Genomic DNA, 13683 nt, shown 5'->3' on the forward strand with positions numbered 1-13683 from the left:
TTACAACAACAATAATAATTACGACAAGTTGCAACGTGCATATACCGCAGTGCATATGTATATAATTTTATGATATTTTATATATTTGAATTTTTTTTATAATATATGGTACAAAGCGAGCAAAACATCTCCAAGAGAGCACTTTTTTAAAAAAACCACTCACCTGATAACTAACTGGCCAAAAACTAAATTCATCACCCTCGAGATTTACAAGCTCCGTCTCACTGCAGGAAGCGTAAAGCTTGGATCAGAGTACACAGACAAAGCAAAGCGAGCATAATATTTTGTGTACCGGTTATAGTTATGGTATTATGGTTTGTGAAAATAAAAAATAAACGTTTCTCGTCCGATATCCGCCGAACTACCTACTGCTGCACCTCATCGTAAATATGTTATATTTTTTAATGCGCAGCACTGTTAAAATATCGTTACGATCGGATTTGCGGATGATTAAGGCGTTATAGATCGCGTTTTATTTTATTATAATATGTATATAATATTATTGTTATTTATCAGCGTTCACCGTTACATCGTTTCCCGATGAAATATGATTCGCTGTCGGCGTCCAGACCGGTACCTCAACACGCCGCTCCTCTAAACACACACACACACACACACACACACACACACACACACACACACACACACACACACACACACACACAGTACACACACTGTATATATAGAATACCTATATATGTGTATATATTTCTGTACATAATATACATCGCATGTTATATATATATATATAGGTTGGCAACAATATAATATAATACATAAGCGGCCGGTGTAATAAAAAATTAGAATATTTCAATTTAAACTCACGCGAAATAATTATCCGTCTAAAACTTATCGAGCTGGAGACGACGACTACCAGCTATAATAATAATATCGGTAAGTATATACCAATGGGTAATAATAATATCAATACGTTCATATTATTACGGGCTGCAAAACTGGTGTACCTACGCGGCTCTTACCGAATGAAGTTCATATGATATTTTCATAAAAATACGTTACGTAACAAAATATACTTTAGACCGCCAAAACGTGAGTGTTCTATATGATTTTAGCTAATAATGCGTACAAACTCATAATAATATGATGTTATGTATTCTATTTATAAAAACAAAGTTTTTGTAAGAATAGCTTACGATAAATATTTTACAATTTATTAAACTAAATAATAACGATTTATAGGTATATTTTTACTTAACCTACCTAAGGTGCGTCGTCTTGGCACCCATGAATTGTTAAAACCCCGCTAACATAACTCATTGTTTTGTACCCGGTTTGCACCCATTTGTATCCTCCATAAAAATGTTTGTACCCCTCTCCCTTTTACGCGAAACTAAATCCCCCGTCCGGGTGCTGTAACGACGTCGTACTGGTACACAGCGTCTTTATTGGAACTTAACCTTTAATAAACTTATTTGGAACTTAACTTTAATGGGACTCGAACTTATTTTTAATTTAACTGGAACTTCACTTTAATAAAATGTACATGGAACTTAACTTTAATTTAACTTATATGGAACTTAACTTTAATGTAACGTATATGGAACTTAACTTTAATAAAATGTATATGGAACTTAACTTTACTAACCAAGTATTGCGTATCCAATAAAGACGCTGTGTGCCAGTTACAACGTCGTTACAGCACCCGAACGGGGGATTTGGTTTTGCGTAAAAGGGAGAGGGGTACAAACATTTTGAGGGAGGGTTCAAATGGGTACAAATCGGGTACAAAACAATGAGATATGTAAGGCGGTGTTTTGATGGTTTAAGGGGTGCTAAGATGACGCATCTACCTACTTAAGAGGACGCCACACCCGCATATTGTGTTGTCTCCATCTTACAAACGCGTAACAAGCAAAATTTACGATTAGAAATTCATGTTTTATGCTGTTTGCTTGAAAATTAGAGTGAATCGACCTATTATGAAACATGATGGTAAGAACATTATCTGTGTTTGTTGGAAGTTTTTTATAATAATTCAGTTTTTAAGTGAGTTATGAGCATTTTTAATTTATCTTTATTATACTCGCATAACTCACTTAAAAACTAAATTATCGTAAAAAAACTTCCAACAAAACACAGACAATGTTCTTACCATCAACTTTCATTATAGGTCGATTCACTCAAATTTCTGACCGTAAATTTGGTATGTTACGCGTTTGTAAGACGGAGACAACACGTGTGGGTGTGGTGTCCTCTTAAAGACGTTGTCAAAGAGCTAAGCTACTTAAATAGAATAGGTACATAAAATACGATAATTGTCTTGAAAATTTAAGACTAGGTATTGAGTATTGATCCAATGACCGACTATGATTTTGAAATATTAATATTGGTCGTCACCATAAAAAAATAAAAAAAACTTTTCAATGTTAGTATCATTTTTTAGTGGTGGAAAGTGGGGAGAAAGTCCAAAATCAGATACAACTGATCATTATAATATAGTGTTCGGACACTTATGTTTGAACAGTATACGTAGTACCTAACATTATTAGAATTAATGTGTTAAAAAACTGTAGTCAGTCCTAACAGAAGAAGGTCATATAAATACTATCCGTTCGAATGAATTAATGACGTGTTATTCAGACAAATTTTTGAAAATTCCATAACATAATAAATTCGACGATATAAATGATTACGGTAAAATGTAATAAATGTCAGAATTAATATGGTTAGGTATATGAATAATATATGAATTAAATACAGAAATATACTGTTCAAATTATGGGAAATAAAATATCATGTATATTTCAAAATATTATAGTTGTTAACTTGAATGGTATTTGGAATTTTCGTACCCAATATCTAAATCCATTGTTTTAATGAGTTTTTTGTTTTGATTATGTGTATTATTATTCTAAATTTTTCTTTGGATCCATATAACATTATTATGAATTACGAGCATTGTTCGATTGTGCTTGAGCGGTTTCGTTTTGTTTATCTTTAATGGCAGCATAATAATATAATATAACTCCTGTAGTCCTGTTGACAATATATTTTAAGTACGCACTTTGATGTTGATTGAGTACACGTGCAGTAAGTTGAATTTTTTTTGCCACCTTAAAAATGTAGGTATTACTGATATTTTTTATCGACGTTATAAATTATTTGAAATATAATATGACACTGTATATAATAATATGTATAACCGTTATAGGATAAATCAAGAAGCCAACTCCGCGTACCTATGTTATTAAGATTTTATAGTTTTTTTTTTTTAAATTCCTTAAAGTTTTCCTGATATTGTCATCTAAAATTATTGCTAAAATAATTATCTATTTTTGACAGTTGAAAAATAGATAACAATAACAATAATAGTGTCGTTATAAGTGAGTATTTGAACTATTGTTACCTACGTATCGCACCGTATTATATAGTGATTATTGAAAGATAAGTTATCGACCGTCTTCGGTCACTATAAAGTCTAAAAGAGTATAATTATTTTAGCATTACCGTCGTAGGTGTTCACGGTAACAACTATGACATTAGTAATAAAATGATACTACTACGTTTTAAGGATTCGCATAATAATAATGTCACGTTATTATTTTTTATAATAAATATTATGTTATATTACATAGGTACCTAGGTGGTAAACATGATTTTTCAAAATCGCATTTCAAAAGCTTATCATATCAGTTGGGAGAAAAGTCGTCGACGGAGTCGATCACGCGTATACACACTGCTCTGTGATGTCCATGAACTTGGCATTGTAATGTCAACATAGTTCACTTTGGATATATTCCAACAATTTTATTGACGATTATTACTGTTAAATTTTCTTTGCCAAGTTCACGGACATGTCTACTGCAGTAAACGGTGTATTTAATATTTATATGAACATATTAAATACATAATACTATTATATTGGGTGCTGGACATTGCCGCAAAAATGCACATAATATTCATCTATACACACTGATACATTAAATTTGTAGGAACCACATTTTAGATTTTACGACCGAGTAATATTATACTAACATAAATTTAATTTCAATATAATATTTTATACCTAATTATATGTATTATGTATTTAAAAAAATAGTCCAACTAAAAACAAAATACAATAAAAAATAAAACCTTAAAATAAATAAATAAAATTGCACTTAACACGTGTGCAGTGCGCTTAACCATCGATACATAATTGGTCGATAATTTTATTATAGTTTTTATTATGCTTAATGCCATAATATATTAAATTATACAGTATACCATGTATCGTAATAATTCGTCGGACAACCGTAACCACACACGTGTGCTTTTCAAATATCCGTCTCTCTGCGAGCGGGTGCTAAAGATTTTTTTCGGCTCAAACGTTAACTATAACAGAAGTTTGAAAACAAGCAGATTACTTGAAGAAGTGTTATTCTAATATGATTTACCTGTAACGTTTGCAAATGAATGTGTTCATTTTAGAAGCTATATTTACTTACAAACTCAAATAAAGAAAATATACCTAAAACTGCTGTCCGCTTTAGGAATGTGTAAAATGATACATAATATGTTGACGACATTCAAAATATATACCCTTACGTCAACATATAGCACTCAGAATGTTTTTATGTGGTCAAGCATGTAATATTGTTCATCGGAAAGATCTTTTAGTGCTCTAAGAGAGTTAAAACACAATATCTAAGGTCTAGGATGACAGATGATCGGCTCAAAAACTTGGCGATTCTTCATATTATATAGAGTCAGATATAACAACTCAAACACAATATGATGAAATTATACAAGATTTCAGTGGAAAAAAAATCTAGGCGTTAATTATAATGTTATGTTTTAAAATTATCAAAGTATTTGTATAAAATGCATGGTCAGATTGTCAATACATTTTTTTTAAATAAGTACTAAAATTTTTTTTTTGATGTTGGGGTGTATATAGGGGTGGCAATAAAATTTCACCTGGGGCGTCAAAACTCTAAATACGTCTCTGCCAAAAGCGACGTCTATATTCGTCTCGAGGGAAAATTCATAATGTAAAATGTAATAAATGTACATAATATGTTGTGTTTTATAATATACTACCGATGGATAATAATAACAAGCTCTCAATATTAATGTTATAATAATGCTCTCCCGAGCATGCCGGAACCGCCGCCGCCGCCGCCGTTGACGTGCACGCGCACGACCCGACGACGCGTAAAAAATGTAATCGGTGACGGATCGGATTCGAATTTGGAAACCGATACGAGGGAAGAAAACACGAGAACTGGTAATATTATTCGTCGCGTTATAATATAATATAATATTAGGTACATATTATTATATGTAAAAGCGACGAGTATATTACATTTGTGTGCAGTATATAGGTACTTACTGTCGTATAGTCTCGTCGGCTGTGCATCTATATAATATATATATATAAGTATATATATATGGTGGCTATAATATATGTCGTGGGTACGGCTGGTATAATATAAATATATATATATACACACAATAATGTTGTATACGGACCGTCGCTCGCATCATCGGTGTTTGGATACAATTTTGAAATATGACCTTTGCTATGTAGACGAGTATTATTTGGTATATTATATACCACTAGGTAGGTACTTCATTCGGTCGAATATCGGTTTGCCCGCGGAATTCCGGCATCGACTTGATTTCATATTATATTATTTTATTTGAATATTATAATATATAATATCATTTGCGCCTGAATAGGCTGTAGACACAGCTCGATACTGGCCAGGCCAAAAGAAAATATAATATAATAATATACGTTACCATATTATTAGGTATGTATTAGTATGTTTATTTAGTATTTATTATTTATGATATTTACTAGTGTAGAGGTCCTATACTATAGGAAGTTGTCGGTGTAGGTGGATAGTGATAAGTAGGTTAGGAACACCTAGCGATTAAAAATCACAATGTTAAAAAATAAAAATGTATATAATATATTATATTATAAATGCGTATTATGTAAGACATACATTAAGTATATAGATTTTACACGTGAATAATAAATATTATTTTCAATTTTTTTGTCCATCAAAACACAGATTCTTCATACGAGTAATACTAAAAACTTAACTCAATAATAATATATATATATATTATGCTACAGCGATGCATTATTATAATATATAATATATATATATATAATGATATGTACAACAAATAAAATATACACTGTATATAAATATAGTAAAAAAAATAATCATGAAAAAAAATTATATAAATGATGATAATATAATAAAGTGACTAGAATTAAAAAATATACTAAAATATACAAAATAATAATAATATTATATTAATTAATATTATACACACGAGCGAAATTCCACGGAAATACACTCATTTAAATCGTCATCGCTGCGACACTTATAAAAAAAATAATATTCATCTTAATACTACAACATCGCGGTCAAAAGATCACAACCATACCTTTACCGGGGTATAGTATTGTACCGCGGTCGCGACAAGAACAAAAAATATATATAACAAAGAAATATTACACGTGAATTATACTTACACATTATTATGTTATACGAACCGATGATGAGATAATTATAATAATATAATATTGATAGGTAATATAATAGTAAATAGTAATAATCTTATTATTCTTATTTTAATAATATAATATAAGACGCTCGCTCAGGTAGCTCGGCGTGTTAAAACACATTCGCAATATGATATAATTATAAAATATTTATATATATATATATTATTATACACAGTACACACTCACGTGCGCGCATTAATTAACGACGATACGAAAAAAATAAAAATACGCGACGACACATTAATTACGTCCGTTTTTTACGACATTGTTACTCCGAAAACTCGTAAAATTATTTTCCTTCCTATTATAATAATATTATAATATTATATGTTCGACCGGGTCGTAAAATCACGAAAATCGATAAAAGCCTAAGTGCTCTCTTGCGTATTGTACGTTTTGTTTGTTTCCCCGTCGTCGGGCGGCGCACGCGTAGTAATTTACGATGATAATATTATTATTATTATAGGTACCTAATAATATGATTATCGCCGCCGCCGCTAACGATAGGTGTGTTACACGCGAGCTGAGTGCGGAAACGAGTATATACGGCAAGACGTATATATGTGCGACGAATGATGCACACGAGTCGCATGATGGTTTCGTGTAGTTTTTCCGTATCTTTCCTTTAATTAATGAACATTAAAAATACATAACGTGTCTTAAGGGTTAGACGGTAGCCCTCGGAGACGGGCCGCCACCCACGTCACGCCACCACCCATCAGCAGCGGCAGCCGTTCACACGCCACCCCTGCTGCTGCAGTCGTCCGCGGAACCCATCGACGAACAGTCCTCCGAATCTCCTCCGTAAGACCGCTCCTCGTCCGGCGGCGAACTCCCCGCGGCGGCCGATACGGCGTCAGCGGCGGCGTCGGTGGGCGGCAGACGCGACGACGGACTGCACTCGGGACACGCGCCGCCGCGACCCTTGTCCGTTTCCGGGGCCATGTACACCTTACCGCACTTGTTGCACTCCTCTTGGGTTTCACCTGCGGAAAACGAGACGAAAAAAATTAAAAACATATTAATATATTATACGGACGAGATCACGTCGGGATAACGTCATTATATAGGTACAATGTCGTTATTGATAGTCACTGCGGAGTGCGGTGTACAAGCGTAAATTATCATATACTATATTATATACTAGGTAGTGGTTTATACTATACGGGGACTTAAGGTTCGGTGGCACGGAAACACTTAAAAAAAATTAGATACCTAATAACACAAAATTAACCTATAACGTTTCAACATTTCTATATACAAACGTCATGAGTGATTATAATATAAATTATAATTATATGTGACATGGGATATACGCAGGGTGATTTCGATAACCGATGCTATACGTGTCAACGGTTCTTAACCTTTTTATATCCTGGTACTACCTACCACAATGTTTGAACATTTTCACGTAGGCGCCACTTGAAATTATATAAAATTGTGTTTAATAGTAAATATTTAATTGTAATTTTTTTCTTCAAAGTCACGTACGAGCGTTCCACTAGTCGTAAGTAACGCGTCCCAACGATAAAATACCGCTGATATATACTGAAATATAAAATAATATGTCGTCGATCATACGTTTATATACAAAGTAGATGACTTTTACATATGAATAAACTGTCCACACTATGTATACTACGTCAACAGTTAATATTTATAAATGGCCACATAAGGAATTTAGGAGCAATTAAAATAAAATGTACATAATATTATTATTTAATCAAACACATTTGGTGACCACTGTGCTATGCATTTTCATACAAACATACGGCGTGTGTTTTGTGTAGGTTATTGTCAAATGTATAATAAAATTGCAAATAAATCGTAAAACCAGTGATTTTATTCTTCATATTTTATAAGGATACATAAGTACTCGAAACCTCGAGCTCTGATCACGTTAATGCGATATTGATCTGTAAGGTTTTTGACTGATATCACTCGGTCGATTTGTGAAGTATATATCAGGGATTTTTGAAAACATTTTTATATATTTATACAGTCCCACAGAGCGTCTAATGGATATAATATTATAGTGCCGTCGTTGCCGTGGTCCTCGGCTATTATATAATATATAAGTATAATTACGCGTAGAGCATTATATATATTATATTATTATAAGGGTTTAAGTGTTTTTTATAGGTCGCCAATTATTATCCCTCGCCGTCCGCCGTTCGCCTATATGCCTAAGTCCTAAAGGGGGTAATTCGGTGGGCGTAAGTGCGTGTATAATATAATATAGGACGACCAAATGTACTCCGATGCGTCTATTAATTTGGGTAGTATTATTACTATTATTTTAGACGTAATAAAATACAGGCGCCACGGATAAATGCGAGGACAATTTTCGCGGCGAGCACACGAGACCGGTTCACGGATAAAAGGTATATACCGGCACACGGATTTCGCCAATAACGGTGTATAAATATAAGGCTTAAAACACCCCGTTTGTGGGCAATATAAACGTGAGAGGTACCTAGGTACATATTGTTTCGGCGGAGAGATGGGCTGAGAGAATGAAAACATAGAATACCTATAATATCGGTGTTTCACGATAGGTCTTAGAATTAGCCGCCGCCGCACGTAAACACGCGTAACGTGTGTTTACGCGAGGGAAAACGACGCCCACACGCCGTATATAATATAATGATAATAATAATGATAATAATAACAACATATCGTTTGCGTGAAAGTGTGTAGGTATATGAACAGCGGCGGCAGCGTGGCGGTGGGAAAAAAATGGTGAAAAATTCGATTTGAGAAAAATATATTAAACGTCATAATGGATTTGAGTTTCGTGTTGGTGACGCGGAAAGTGCGCGGAGGCTGTCAAAAAACAAAAATAAATTTTAAAAAAAATATCAAAAGACGAGCAAAAGCTAATGGTACTAACAATATCGATTACGAAGAGCATCTTCTGTAGTAAGAGTTAAATTAAAATATATATTATATTATTATATACGAATTTTCTGTTCGGCCATTCTTCTCGGTTTTCCTATATCCGTCCGTAGTCCTTAAAAACAAGTCGTGCGGTTAGCTTGCCTTTTACGCATATAATCCTCACTCCAAAAATATCCATCCCGTCCATATTATTGATCCGATAAGAAAAAAGTCATTATTGCCACAAAAATCGCACGTAGGCACCTACTACGGATAATAGATAATAATTATAAATAAGTCTAAAACCACGAATTATGTGGAAATCGAATGATAATTTATGTAGAACCAGCTGTGCTTCATTTAAACACTGCATAATAATATACGACTGCGCAACTCCTGTAGTCTACGGATTAAAAGTAGATATAATAGGAATGCGGGGATATCTGTTATGATATTGATTTAATATGCTGTTTTAAAAAAAAAATAATTCATCGTTTGAAGTGTTAGCGGTGTTGGATGATACGCGCACTACACAATAATAATTTCCCTAATACGGCGTACATAATACGTATAGAAAATTATTCGTTCGCGAGTTGTCTGTTATAATATCTGTACATAATATTATATATCATATAATAAACTGATTTGCTGTGCGTATAAACGACCCGGACTTGTGTTAGATATGTATAATATGTATTTTCACGTCCGTCGTCGGCTCCTCTATAATAATATTCCGTTTTAATAAATATATATTCACGCGCTCGGATTTCTCGCCCGCTCGTTCGAAACGTCCCGCCCCTCCTTTACCGGTGCTCAATGATAATATTATCATATTATCACCGTCATCGTATACATCCAACTTGCCCCCTGCCTGTCTCTTCCATCGTTTTATCCACGACGATCGCCATCGATCGAAAATCAAAAAAATTATAAGACGAAATAATACATACACGACGCTCTCTCAATTCACCGCGCCAACCAATCTTCGCGGTCTCGGTCGAAACTCGATCTCCCCGGTACCTACGTCATATAGGTACTTCAACAGGTGTATGATAATATAATTATATAGTCTGCAACCGATAAAAGTACCTATATTTATATTTTATATACATATTATATGGACACGAGAAAAAAAATCGTAAAACTATTACACACAAGTTTTTGAACTTTCCTATATAACGCGCTTGTTTATTAGTTGTTATTACTTATTACACTCGGCGACGTCGACGTTTCTATACATAAATATATCGTATATACAATAATAATAATACGTATATAATATAATATACACTATAACTCTTATGGTGCCAACCGAAAGGATAAGAGTGTGTATATTATAATATACTTGCGACGTATAATTATAGGCAGGTCGAGCTGGCGTAAAAACTGCACGCGGTCGACATAGTATCGGGTTTATGCTGCGTGAGGACGATACAATATTATAATGTATAACATATTTACAAGGCAAATTTTTTAATTTTAAGAGTTAGATTTTTAATTTTCTCTGTAAATTTTCAATATGTTTATTAAGTCTAAATTAAGCGAATATTTACAGTTAATACAAAAAGCAATGTATGTATATAAAATAAGATACAAGGACTGGGTGGATTGAGCGGAGAAGGAGGTGAGCATTGACATCACTATTTAAAATTAATATTATAAACACCGAAAAGTAGCAGAACCAATACGCCAATATAATTAAGTAGATATATAATATAAATGTTTTTAAAATATCTAAAGGATTGGTGCAGCAGTATAATATTATATATTATGGCGATCATCACGCGAATTTCCTCTCCATATACGATTCTGTCACATATTTATTGACTCTGTTCAGAAAATTAGCGTATATCATATAATATAAGGACGCGTTAAGGTTTTATAATATTCGTCTAGAACCGACCCCGACAAACACGTGTGATATAAATCATAATATTATATTATCGTCGCGCAGGATTTATTACTCGAGACTATCACAGTACACCGATGCAGCTACATCGTCGCGCGTCGTTTTCTGTAGTACATATAAGTATATCGCGTAAACACAGACAGCGTACAAAAAAAAAATATAATAAAATTACATTATAATAACATGTCGCAAGACTATTCATTATATTACCTACACAGGTATTATATACGCGCGTTGTTGCCAGGCGACGTATATAATAATTATAATATAATAATATTATAGGCCATACTCCCGCACTCGACTAGATATAATATCGTATATATAGCTGATAGTGATATATAGGTAGGTATACCGTATTTATATAATATGTTATACGCGTGTGCAGTGGTTATTGGGTTGCGGAAATTACACGTTATCCTGCGCACGCTGCAGAAGACGGCGTCAACGTGATCCCAATTTATATTATATATATATATATATCGTTACCGGCTCCTCTAATGAATCGGTCGGTAATCTCGGGGCTGAGGAGATGTGGGTACACACGCGTATATATGGCCAAGTATATTATGGGTACCACGTTACCGAAGGGTGGGTATACGCGCGTACGTGCAGTATATAATATAGCTAATAACGATTGTGCCGAGATACACGGCGAGAAAAAGTATAGTAGGTAGGTAATAAACAGAAAAATAAATGGAGTATATAAGGACAATCCCCTTCGCTCGACGGACACCGCGGACCATGTCTAAACTCGAATAATTGCTATCATTCCGTGTACCTATACAACCCGAATGTAATAACAAATAACTTAAAGATTACATATTATAGGTAGGTAACGCAGAATCGCATGCGGCAGTCGTAATCGACGAGCTCATGATGTGGTTATTATAGGTATATAATAGGTATTACGGATGGTATACTTACTCTCGTGGGTCTTCATGTGTGCTCTCAGGTTGCAGGCGAGGGCGAATTTCTTTTGGCACAGTTCGCAAGCGTGCGGTTTGTCCCCTGAAACAAACAAAAAAATACGACCGTTAAATATACGTCTCTTACATACCTATTATTTTCGATATATAATATCATATATTTACGCGTTTGTATTATACCTATATATTATATTTAAAACCTATACTACGTGCGTGCCTATATAGTTATCTACTTTACGAATAACCTGCAGACTGAAGTTATCGTCGTGTCAATAAAAATAATTGACAATATATTACGCGATGAGTATTTTACGATATTTATATGTATACACGTATATATTGTATATTATAGCTAGACGAAACCTTAATCCGGATTAAAATATATTATATTATAATATTATACCGTCGTCGATTCGTCTTATCCGGAACGGAATAAATATCACGATTCCGCGTCGAGAGAAAACCTGCAGCAGTGAACCATAATAATAAACACATGAAATGGGTTTTTCTCTCTCTCTCTCTCTCTTTCTCTTTCTCTCTCTCTTTCTTCGTATACACGTAGGATACGTCGTAAATATAATATAAATTATACGTTTGGATATGCGTATATAGAAATGGAAACTATTGAACCAACATATTTTATAACCATATTCCTTGTGACTCTGGCAGTATGTTTATGGCTTCGGTTTTCATCCCTTAAGGTTGCTAGAGAGTAGCTTACACGTGAATTTTGTTTTTTTCATCACGAAAATCGAATATTTTTTTGTTAATATAATATGGAGTTGCTATATTTAAGTTTGTAGCTTATACACTCTCGAGTCTTGCAAGAACTTTAGGGACCCGACCAATTCAGAAACTTTTCTTAGAGATCTCAAGAGAGCCTAGAGTATGTATAGAATCAAGTTCGAAAATATACCAAATAGTAAATAATAAATACAATTCTACACATGAGAATTGCCCATTTCAGTAGAATTAATTCATAAAGCATAATAACATGGTAGGCCAAGACCGATTTTCCAGTGAATTGAGGTACACTACAACCAAAAGATGTAGCGCCATATATTTTAGGTTTGTTCATTTTTTCCCTGGAAAAGTCACGTTTACAGCAGCTATAATATTATAATATTTCGTTTGTGAGTGTCGCGCAAGTATACGATGTACACAGAAGGGGAAGAGAGAGAGAGAGAGAGAGAGAGAGAGAGAGAAATCCATCTTACAAATAATTTGTCCCGATCACGTGATCGTAAGACATGTGACTACGTGTGACGTGCAGTGATGGCTTGGTGTCGTCTCGGCGAAAGGATATTATACATTACAATAATAATAACAACAATTAATAATAATAATATTATTGTTATTTGCGATCGGGTCGATTCGCTCACCGCCACCGCCGGGGCCGGTCGTTTCGAGAGACGATTTTAATTAGACATCGCATT

General features: G+C 33.8%; 1 protein-coding gene across 2 annotated transcripts in view; it reads right to left on the minus strand.

Annotated features, from left to right (window-relative positions):
• Positions 1 to 5897: 5897 nt before the first annotated feature.
• LOC132941146 (zinc finger protein 235-like) overlaps positions 5898 to 13683 on the minus strand; it is a 98738-nt gene continuing 90952 nt past the window's right edge. Inside the window, exons 7-8 of one of the 2 annotated variants that reach the window (XM_061009073.1) lie at positions 12246 to 12329; positions 5898 to 7518 (exon numbers count right to left, since the gene is read on the minus strand). In XM_061009073.1, the coding sequence (XP_060865056.1) occupies positions 7268 to 7518; positions 12246 to 12329 (335 nt within the window). In that variant the 3' untranslated portion in view covers positions 5898 to 7267. The remainder of the gene's footprint in view (positions 7519 to 12245; positions 12330 to 13683) is intronic. The other variant, XM_061009074.1, reaches the window with a different exon arrangement.

The sequence above is a fragment of the Metopolophium dirhodum genome, chromosome 3, assembly GCF_019925205.1.
Source record: "Metopolophium dirhodum isolate CAU chromosome 3, ASM1992520v1, whole genome shotgun sequence".
Taxonomy (NCBI): Eukaryota; Metazoa; Arthropoda; class Insecta; order Hemiptera; family Aphididae; genus Metopolophium; species Metopolophium dirhodum.